General features: G+C 51.5%; 1 protein-coding gene across 9 annotated transcripts; it reads right to left on the bottom strand.

Annotated features, from left to right (window-relative positions):
- Positions 1–2189: 2189 nt before the first annotated feature.
- MIIP (migration and invasion inhibitory protein) lies at positions 2190–10589 on the bottom strand. 9 transcript variants are annotated; one of them, XM_053280591.1, is made up of 10 exons: positions 10477–10589; positions 8079–8235; positions 6537–7013; positions 6191–6293; positions 5327–5438; positions 4936–5000; positions 4284–4413; positions 3380–3476; positions 2574–2684; positions 2190–2347 (listed from the first exon to the last, which is right to left on the bottom strand). In XM_053280591.1, exons 2-10 carry the CDS (start codon positions 8223–8225, stop codon positions 2207–2209), a joined length of 1383 nt encoding a protein of 460 aa, XP_053136566.1. In that variant the 5' UTR covers positions 8226–8235; positions 10477–10589; the 3' UTR covers positions 2190–2206. The 9 variants fall into 9 exon arrangements, with proteins under 9 accessions (XP_053136566.1, XP_053136568.1, XP_053136565.1 ...); XM_053280593.1 differs by having other exon boundaries at positions 8079–8262; positions 10477–10519; XM_053280590.1 differs by having other exon boundaries at positions 10450–10483.
- Positions 10590–11052: the final 463 nt, after the last annotated feature.

Below are 11052 nucleotides of genomic sequence, written 5' to 3'. Positions count from 1 at the left end.
AAGTGCCTCTGTGCCCAGTTAGCAATACTGAACTAAATGGACCAAGGGTCTGCTTCCTATGTTATTGTGTTGTGTGTCCACCACACACAGAATTAGACCCACCCACACCCTCCTCACCAAAAATGTCAGACAACACGCCGAAGCAAGCAAAGACGAGATTTCTGCAGGCCAATTTCCCCTTTATTGAGCCCCCGATACATAGCCCTTGGCCCCCAAGTGGCAAGCGATGGTGGTGGGTCTGTGGTCTCCATCCTGGACCACCACTGCAAGGAAGGTCGCCTGGCCCGTCTGCCTTCTCACACCCTCCTCTGCGGCCCTTTGTGGGGTTTGGCTGCATTCCCTGTCTGGCTCCCCAGCAGGGCCCCGAGTCTTCGCTGGTGGAAGCAGACGCCTCTGCCTGGGCCTCCCTAGATCTCTCCGGTATCGTCCACCACGGGGAGGCTGTCATACGATGCCAGGTCCAGTTGGGACGGAGGAGGAATGTCCGGCTCGGGGGAGAAGCGGTCCTGGAACGGCGGGAGGAAGCCGGACCTCCGGTCACTGCCTGGACAGTCCTTGGCTGTGCACCTGACGCATTCCTGCAAGGAGCACTCCTTCTCTTGCCAGTAGGAGCTGGCCTCCAAGTGCACGGAGACATTCGCTGCCCAGACGACAAAGTGCCGGATGCGGGCCTGTTTGTGCAACTCACACAGGCACACCCAGGGCCCCCAGCTGTTCCAATGGAGATTCCTGGCCCCTGCAGAGAGGAAAAAGGCTTAAGGCCCCCGGGGTTTAAGAGAACACCTCCTCCTCCTCCTCCTTTATGGACCTCGCCGCCGCCTATTAAGATCATCGGGGGAGATCCGGTTGGGGTTGCCACCGGTTTGCTTAATGGCAGTCCCAAACGGGGCCTTCTCTACGGCTGCCCCAGGGCTCTGGACCACACTGGAATCAGAACCTCCCCATCTCTGGCTGCTTGTAAGCAACTCAACGCACCTATTTTATCAAGCTGTTAGTTTACGGAAGAACAGCCCTGCTGGATCAGGCCCAAGGCCTATTTAGTCCAGCATCCTGTTTTCCACCGTGGCCCACCAGGTGCTGCTGGAAGCCTACAGGCAGGAGTGGAGGACAAGGACATGCCCTCTCTCCTGCCGTTGCTCCCCTGCAACTGGGATTGAGAGGCATCGTGCCTCTGAGGCTGGAGGTGGCCCACAGCCACCAACTAGTAGCCATTGATTAGTAGGAGGCTGGAAAATAGGGGCGAACATTCCCCCGAATGCTCACAACAGCCCTGTGAGGCAGGCCAGGCTGGGAGGTAGCAGCTGGCCCAGAATCACACAGTGAGCATCGTAGCGGTGCGGGGATCCCACCTCACGCCGCCTCGCTCTGCGTCCAACGCTCTAACCACTACGCCACCCTTCCAACTGTAGATGGCTGGGCTTTACCTGACTCCAGCTGTATGCTGGCACTCCCAATGTATCCCAGGAGGCAGAGTTTGCAACTGAAGAATAACAGCATGGTTGCCCCCCAATCCTTCAGCTTTGGAGCACAGAAGGACCCCAGGCGGGTCCGTATCTCCTGCGTGTCCAACAAGCCTGTGCAAGGACCACTGGAGTGGAGGTTGTGAAGCCTGCTGCCATGGCAACAAGGAAGGAGCCAATCAGCAGCTAGCATTCCAGAGAACACCGGTAGCATCCTTTGAAGCCTCCATCTTTTGATTAAGACAACAGCACTTATTCAAGCACTGCTTCTGTGTTCAGTCTGCAGGAGAGACCCTCCCCTTGCTGAATAGAAGTTAGGGGAGCAGGGTCTTCTCAATGCCACTCTGGTCCTGAGGAACTCCTTCCCACAAGAAGCCTGCTGGCACTCAAACACAACCTTTCAGAGACGTGTCAAAACCATTTTTATTCAAGATGACTTTAAAAACTGCCTTCTACTCACACCAAGTAATGTTTTAAAAATGTTTTATGGTGTTACTGTGTTTTTTAAACTGAGTTTTTAGTGTGTGGATGCCACCTTGCTTGTAAGGTTGAAGAAAAAAAGGTGATTTAAAAAAAAAATCAAACCCATCTTGTTGTTTCTTGAGCTGCACAGTGACATGATGTATCTGTACGGGACGCTGGCCAGGTGGGCTTTCATAGGAGGAGGCCCGTCCTTACCACACGCAGCTCCCATTCCCTACCAACAAATTAAGCAGACAGCTCCGGAGATAAAAGATGGAATAATTTTAATTCGACGTTGCTTTGCAGCATGGTGCTTTGTGGTGGTCCCACAGCCGAGACACGTTGCTGAGTTCGAATTCTGTTGTGCGGGAAAGGTTGAGCAGTTCGTTGGTCTTTGTTCCGCCTGACACTCGTGACCTGAGATTCTGGAATCCAGATTAAAGACTTGAGTTTAAAAAGGGATACTGTACCTAGGAACACAGGAAGCTGCCACATACTGAGTCAGACTGTTGGCCCATCTAGCCGATACGATACGACGAACAAAGAATCGTCGTATCGTATCGACTAAATGGATCTCACAGCCTCTCAGTTTGCAGGTTATTCTCTCTGTGTGGGGCTATTTCTTTTTAAAAGGTTTTTCGGTGTTCTTACCCCATCCAAATGGCCGGATGTCTTGGAGGCCGCCAGGGACGAACGAAGGTCAAGGCTGCTGAGGGTGGGGCTGAACGCCTGGCCTGTCTTGTCCCAGCCAGCCAGACAGTGCTGTTAGAGCAGAAGGGAAATGCCAAGTATTAATTCAGAGCTTGCAATCCTCAGCCCGCTCCGTCACCCTTCCTCCAGCCAGCTGGTTTGTGGGTTCTCGTCCCCCTCCCTTTCCCAGTCTTCCTGCCTCTGCACCACACAGCCCCAGACCCTTGTGAGATTCCCACCCCCGGCCAAAACCCAGCACTGTTTGTGAACATTCTATGACTGATACTTCCCCCCCGAGCAGTAAAAAACGTCTGCAATATTGCAGCAGCTCAGACAATGGGCTCTAACAAGGAGAGGGAGCCTCAGAACGCCGCCCCCCCCCCCCACACAGCATAACCCATTACAATTTCTTTTATCACATGACATTAATCCAGCCTTGTTGGGTTCTGCCAGAGAGATTTGGAATACAGGGACATAAGTAGGTGCCTTATACCGAGTCAGACCCTTGGTCCATCTAGCTCAGGATGGTCTGCACAGACTGGCAGCAGCTCCTCAAGATTTCAGGCAGGAGTCTCTCCCAGGCCTACCGGGAGATGCTGCCAGGGATCGAACCTGGGGCCTTCTGCAGGCAAAACAGATGCTCAGCCACGGAGCTACGAACCCATTGAAAATGGACTTTTCAGGGGTCGGGTGAGAAATCAGCAGAGGGAATTCACCACCTCTTTCCCCTACAACGCATCCTGGACCAGACACTGACAGAAACTCACGGAGGGCAACGCCAAGTTATCTTCTGGCTCGTAGCTTTTCCTGCGGTGGATTTTGTGCTTGTAGGCAGGCAGGAGAGTAGATCTCGGGATACTGACCCTGCAAGACACACACAGAGCATCCTGAAGGGGACTGGAACCACACAAACTGATTTTCATGTTTCATTTTCCTCTGAGGTTTTATTTTTTTTTTTTAAATCAAGTTAAACAGGGGCAGGTTTGAAAAGAAACCAGAAACCAAGTTCACCTCTCCCTGAGATTCTTAGGCACAATCCTTTAGTCCCCCCCTGGGGGAAAGGTGACCAGCCTTGGCAGCAGTACATGTGAGAAAGGAGCTAGGTGTTCTAGTAAACCACATGAGCCAGCAGTGAGATGCAGCAGCGGAACAAGCAAACACAATCGTGGCTGCATTAACAGAGGCATAGGGTCATGAGAAGCAATGCTCTGCCACTCAGTTCTGTGCTGGCCAGACCTCACTTGGAATCCTGCGTCCCGTTTGGGGAAATGCATTTTATTTATTTAAAATAAAAAATAATGCTCTCCAGATCATCCTGGAGAGAATCTATCTTACAGGGTCGCTAAGATTCGCACCAACTTGACAGCACTTAATCAATCAATCAATCAATCAAAATAAAAAGCTACAAATTAGGAAACCTACCAGAGAGAAGCAGCGGATAAAATATTTAAAAGCCTCTTCAACTGTTTCTCAAAAACACAGAGGAAGGGAGCATGGCGGATGTTCTCCGGAACAGATCCGGAGGAGGGCAGCAAAGACGGCCGGGTCTGGTAACCAAATCACTGCCTGGAAAGTGGGGGGTCCCCCCCCCCAATGTGGTCTCTCTACATGATCCTGCTAGTTATCTGGGGCCAAAAAGAGCGGGGAAGTTCGGACTTCTTCTGTACCAACCTGACAAAGGCTGGCTCCACCGACGTCTCCAGCGGCTTCTGGGTCCTGGGCGTTTTGCAGACGGGACAGGCAGCCTCTGAATCCACAGGCACAGCAAAGAGGCGCTTGTTTAACCGGTAGCAGAAGATGCCTGCAAGACAGAGCAGAAACCACTACAGCGGCAAGCGGGGCTCCTTCCCATTCCACTGGGCAGCTGGCCGGTTTTAAGCCCCGATTAAGCCTCTAGTCCTCAAGGCGGAGGGGTTAAGCTTGAAACGCCTTGACTTGATGGAAACTCTCAAGCCGGAGGGAGGGCTGAGCAGGATGTCGGATGGGCAGCAGGGAGACCCCTGCTCCACAGAAGGACTCTGTCCCTCCCCAGGGGGCAATAGAATTTGTGATTACAGAACCCACCAAGGGAATAAAACCAGAGTTTGTTTGCAGGGCAGAGGGGTGCAAAGACCGGTCTCCTGTGGATCTTCCATGCACCCAAGACATTGTGCTTTGCCAGGGTGCATCCCACACCCCAGCAACAGCTCTCTCGCCATATTAGTTCTCCGCACGGAGAACCCCAGAGAAGCATCCGAGAACCTGCGGGGTTTGCCAAAGGGCAGGTCGGAGACGGACTCTCTGCAGGGCTACAGAAAACAGAGCAAGAGGAGTCTGACCGTACACTGGTGGGGAACCAGATCTGCACCCAGTCCTTGCTCGAAGGTCGAGGAACCCGATGCCTCTGATCTGTGGAGAAACAGTGACCGGAGATGCATTAGGAGATCTAGAACATTATCTAAAACTAAAATTTGAGATGGGCCATAGTTCAGTGGTGGAGCCCTGCTTTTGCCTCAGAAAGACCCTGGCGGCAACTCCAGGCACGGCTGGGAAAGACCCCTGCCTGAAACCTTGGAGAGATGCTGCCAGTCAGAGTAGGCAGTTCTAGGCTAGCTCTACGGAGAGTCAGACTCAGTACGAGGCAATTTTCTATGTTCACCCACGGTTGAACCTCTCCCCTCTGCTGGGCTACATTGGACCCGCTCACAAGTTTTGACCCCGTTCCCTGTCCTCACCGTGCACGCCGGTCATAAATGCAAGCGTCTCTGTTCACCCGGCGGAAGTCTTGTAGCTCTGAAAAGTACTGGTCTGGTTTCTCAGACACTGAGGAATCTGTGTCCAGCAGCCCTGTGAAGCGAAGGAAAAGCAAGTCTGAGACTAGGCCGTAAAAGCTGCTCCCTTAGTATCTGGTAAAGTGCTCTTGTCCATGTAAGCTCCATTCTACCAATGACATGGATATCCCGCCATTCCCACAAAGACAGTCCAAGGTGGGTAACAAGAAAAAATGGAAATATAAAGTGAATTAAGAAACGGCAGCGTTAAAACCAGGTCTGCATCCAACTAATCAAAAATATAGAACACCAGAAGAGCCACTCTGGATTACAGCAAAGTCTCATATGGCTTAGCATGCTGTTTTTTCAGCTAGATGTCTTTGGGAAGTCCCCAAACAAGACGAAAAAGGTCACTCCATTTCCCCCCAAGGATCCAATACAGATTCAGCGGTATAGTACTTCTGAAAAATGGAAGTTCCACCTAGCGATCTTATTAATTTCTGCAAGAGATTTTTACCCTGCCCCTTCACGGTAGTTGTCTCAAGGTGCCCCACAATAATTTTTTAAAAAGACAAAACACACAATAAAAACCACCACAAAAACCTAAAAACATTTGGTATAATTCGAGGGACAACAGCCACCCAGAATTGGAAGACGAAATCATTTTAACACACAGCACACACTAGTCAACTGGCGGAGAGTTTTGTGAGTTATATCTTCGTTTCCAAAGACCTAGAAACTAGTTCCTATTAAGCACACTAAGCCTGACGGTTTGGACAGACCCGTATCGGAGCTGCATCCGATGCCCGGCGGCTTGGACTGACGCACCTGCGATCCAATCATATCCCAGGAAAGGGCGAGCCGACCAGTCATCGGCAGGGATGGTATATTCCTCTGGATTGGACATAAACGTCACCCGCCCGGCCTCCTTCTGCAACAGAAAGTGTTGTCCTGTGGGCTGAAGTTGTGAAACCCGGCTCCGAATGAAAAACTTACATGCTCCATGGGAAGGAGACATATAGACTGTGTCTAGGGTAAATGACCGGTCATGCCTTGCATCTGTTCCCAGGGCAGGTTCAGCTCAGGGGACCCCAGCTGCCGAAAAACGGTTGCTAACGAATCGATACGGCAAAGGCGTATCATCTGAAACGATACGGCAAAGGCGAAGACCCACCTTCGTTTTTTCTTTGGTTTCTTTAGCCTGGGGTGTGAGGAGGATGGATTTCGGCGTCTGCAGCACCCGGGCAGACGACGTCCTCGGCCGGCTACTCCCTTTGGCTTGCTCCTGGCCCAGCTCCGCTCCAAACCGCGGCCGATTCTTTTCCGAGACGCCATGCAGATAAGTGAGATGTTTTTTCGCCTCTTTATGACTCACAGGGGCGGATGCCTTCTGCAGGCCTCTTGGGAAGCTGCCATCGCCCCCTGGTTTGAACGATTCCTCGGCGACCCTGGCTTCTGCAGCAGAGGGCACCTCAGCAGCAGGGGAATCAGAGCTCGGATGCCTCTGCAGGCTTGTTTCTCTCTCCGGCTCGTCTCGGATCATGGTGGGCTTCGGGGTGCATCCGAGACCCGATCTAGCCACCCAAGGCCCCACAGCCTCCGCAGGCCGCGTTGTCGCCTTACTGGTTGCCAACTGGCCTTGGTTCTCCTTCTGGGACAAGAACAGCATTATTACATTTATGCAGCACTCCAGGAAAGGTCTCTGCTGCAGGGAGCTTACAATCTGAACTCAGATGTAATGGAAAGGAGGACCGAGGGAAGGGAGAGAAGCAGAGGCAAGGATAAATACAAGAGGAATGTGTATTTATTTCAATGCTGCGTAATTAGGCGGGGTTGGGCTACAGGTTTTGTGGGAAAGGTGGAACGCAACAACATTCTGAGTCCCAAAGACAGAGCCTGTCCCAGGCTCAAAGAACCGCTGCAGATCCCAACAGGCAAGGGTAGCACTCAGGGGTGGGGTGCCCCCCACCCCAGCCGGGAAGTGCAGAGGAACATAGGAAGCTGCCACATACTGAGTCAGACCCTTGGTCCATCCAGCTCAGTATTGTCTACACTGACTGGCAGTGGCTTCTCCAAGGTTGCAGGCAGGAGTCTCTCTCAGCCCGATCTTGGAGATGCTGCCAGGGAGGGAATTTGGGACCTTCTGCATGCAAGAATACAGATGCTCTTCCCAGAGCGGCCCCATTTCGGGGGGAATATCTTGCAGTGCTTACATCACATGTATTCTCCCATTCAAATGCAAACCAGGGCAGACCCTGCTTAGCAGAGGGGACAATTCATGTTTGCTACCACAAGACCAGCCCTTGTGGCTTTAAGTAAAGGCTTTAACTTTAGCACTGCATTCGTGAGGTCAAATGACCACCCCATCTGGATGATCCACAATTTTTTTAAAAAATTATTTAACATATTTTTATACCACCCAACATTTGTGTCTCTCTGCCTAGCCCGTGCTGTTCGAGGATCCAGTGGGAGGGAGTTCCTAGACTACTCTGGGGTCAAAACTCCCACACTTCAGAGGTGAAAAGATGCCCCTATGGACAGGATGACATCTTCCATTCTGAACCCACTGTGCAGTAAATTGCAAGAGAGGGGGAGAGAGAGAATCACTGGCAGTGGCCTCTTCTGGCGCTGTTTATGTGCCCCCTGATAACTGGCACCATAGACGACTGCCTGGGTCTGCTGGTGAACACCGTCACACAATGCACCTTCTACGTACCCCGTTCTTGGCAACTGCTTGCTTCGACAGTGACAGTGGGGCTGATTTGATGGGGGTCCTTCTCTTGAGCTCCTCCTGATTCAACCTGAGCCGCTGAAGGAGGGCCTGATTCATGCGACGCAGCCGTACCAGGTTCTCCCGGTCCATCTTTTACCCCCTGCATCAAGAACAAACCGGTGAAACCCTGGTCGGGAGGAGAGATTAAAACTTAATCCTGGTGCAAGAGTTTTCCGGGCTCAAATACGCCTGGAAGTCACGCCCTCTGACCCAGAACCCGATTCTACGGAGAGCTTCGAAAGCCAGAGACGATCTTCCCTTTGATCAATATATTAATCCTGGCAAATTAAGTGCTGGGATTAATATATTGCATTTTTACAGGCTCCCTTCCCTCCTGGTCCTGTTCAGAGTCCAGGACTCCTAAGAGACAAATTCAGATTCCACTGATGTGATGTGCCAGTTACCTTAGCACCCGGGGAAGGAAACCATCAAACCATCAGCATAAATCAAAGACAAGCAAGGGAACAGAGAGGAAAGCTTGTGGTCGCAAGCATGACTTGTCCCCTTAGCTAAGCAGGGTCTGCCCTAGTTGCATATGAATGGGAGACTTGATGTGTGAGCGCTGCAAGATATTCCCTTCAGGGGATGGAGCCGCTCTGGGAAGAGCAGAAGGGGATGGAGCCGCTCTGGGAAGAGCAGAAGGTTCCAAGTTCCCTCCCTGGCAGCATCTCCTAGAGAGGGCAGAGAGAGTCTCCTGCCTGCAACCTTGGAGAAGCCGCTGCCAGTCTGGGAAGACAATACTGAGCTAGATAGACCCAGGGTCTGATTCAGCATATGGCAGCTGCCTATGTTCCTAACAGCACCCTCTGGAGAACTGTAGGGTGACGATCCACCCTCCCAATGCAAACCACTTTGCATTCACACTGAAAAGTTTATTTTGGATTTGATTTTAATTTATTTTACTTTATTTAGTATATTTGCACACTGCCCCAAACTCACGCCTCTGGGCACTTTACAACATAAAGCAAATTGAAACCGAAACCAAAACAGTTTTCAAACCACAGTTCTAGTTAAAAAGCTTGGGTGGATAAATGTGTCTGAAGAGTCTTTGAAAAAGCTGACGGGGGCTTTGACAGGATTCGAGGGAACAGCATCAGAGGCTGCAGCCTCAAAATGCCTCTGGGGTAGTCTGTAGTTCCTAAGTGATAGCTCTGTGTTTAAACCTTTTATTATTATTAATAACAATAATAATAAATAATATTGCTCTTTGCATTAATTTGTCTGATTACCCTTGGATCAGCCTGCGAAGACTTTTAGTGGACTGAGGTGAGGGCAGGGTTTAATTTGCAGCTGGGTTCTTTGGTTTTCAGTGCTAGCTAGAGTTTCCAGATTATAAACAACGAGCTACTGGAAATGTATCTTCTGTCAAGTGGTTACAAGAAACACTTTTCAGCAAAATGGGTGCTTTAAAAATAAATTAATAATAATAATAATAATAATAATAAACACAGGCAGATGCAAAGAAAGAAAGAAATCCCGAACAGGCAAGGATGTGCAGAGTGCAATGGACTGTTGCTGAGAAATTGACGAGCTTCCTCTGCAGAGAGACCATTTACAGCATTTGGGGTTTGTTGGTTTTTTTTTCATTTTTAGTTTAGTTTAAGCAAGGGGTGTGTGTGTGTGTGTGTGGGCGGGGCAGTTTTTAAAACAGTGGGGTTAGAGTGTTGGACTAGGACTGGGAAAACCCGAGTTCGAATCCCCACTCAACCACAAAACTCACTGGGTGACTCTGGGCCAGTCACGCATCTCTCAGCCTAACCTACCTCACAGGGTGGTTGTGAGGATAAACACAACCATGTACACTGCTCTGAGATCCTCGGAGGAAAAAGTGGGATATCAATGTAATCATCATAATAATAACTAGATGCAATGCAGGAAATTAATGCCAGGGGTGCGTTTGTGCACGAGAGAGAGAGACTGAGACTGAGAATGAATCATGGGGGAAATAAGACAAATACCACGACACTGTGGGGAAGCTGGGTTCCATGCCGTCCCCTATTCTCGCCCCCCACCCACGTTGCTCTTGGCCCCACAGGGAAACGACAGACAAGCCAGGAGGCTGCACAACACAGCCAGAGCCCTCCACCCCATTTAGACCCCCAAGCATGCCTCCAGCAGCCCCACAGAGCCAACCCTCCTCCTCTTTTAGCCCCCAGCCCCACCGATTCCTTGCCTCCTCCCCCCCCGCCCCCTAACCAGAAGCCCTCTCTGCAGTCCAGGCTCCCCCAAGCCCTCCAGCCCCCAACTCCCCCCCCAAATAGCCCCCTCCCGTGAGCTACCCCAGATCAAAGGGCTCCCCACCCGCCGCGCTCACTCATTCACTTTTTCGTCCGTTTCTTACTATGTAGCCAAAGAGAAGCTTCCGAACGCGCCCTGATTGGCCGGCGCGGCCTCCCGCCCCAGCATGCAACGCACCAACCGACGCCCACTTTCACTTCTCCAAGAGGCCCCGCCCCGCCCACTCTACACAAAGCCGCCACCCCCCCCCCCCATTGCTATGAACGATTCTGCTTTGACGTTGTGTTCAGAAACACGGCCAAATGCTAAACCCATCTTTGGGCTGAAAAGCAGTAAATGAGATTTCACAGAGGAAGCTGCCTCTTACTGAGTCAGACCCTTGATCCATCTAGCTCAGCATTGTCAGCACTGACTGGCAGCAGCTCTCCAAGGTTGCAGGCAGGAATCATTCCCAGCCCTACCTGGAGATGCTGCCAGGGACTGAACCTGGGACCCTTTCTGCATGCAAAGCAGGTTCTCACCCACTGATCTAGGGCCCCAGCCCCCAATGGGAGTGCATGCTTCCACACACCCCTCAACTTCTCCAGTGTCTTTAACACACACGCACACCTACCTAGCCCACACAGGAATCTGGCCATGCAGCAGGATTTGAACTGGGGGCTCCCCCCCCATCTTTTGC

Source organism: Hemicordylus capensis, chromosome 16, assembly GCF_027244095.1.
Source record: "Hemicordylus capensis ecotype Gifberg chromosome 16, rHemCap1.1.pri, whole genome shotgun sequence".
Lineage (NCBI taxonomy): Eukaryota > Metazoa > Chordata > Lepidosauria > Squamata > Cordylidae > Hemicordylus > Hemicordylus capensis.
This window is presented reverse-complemented; position numbering and strand designations above follow the sequence as displayed.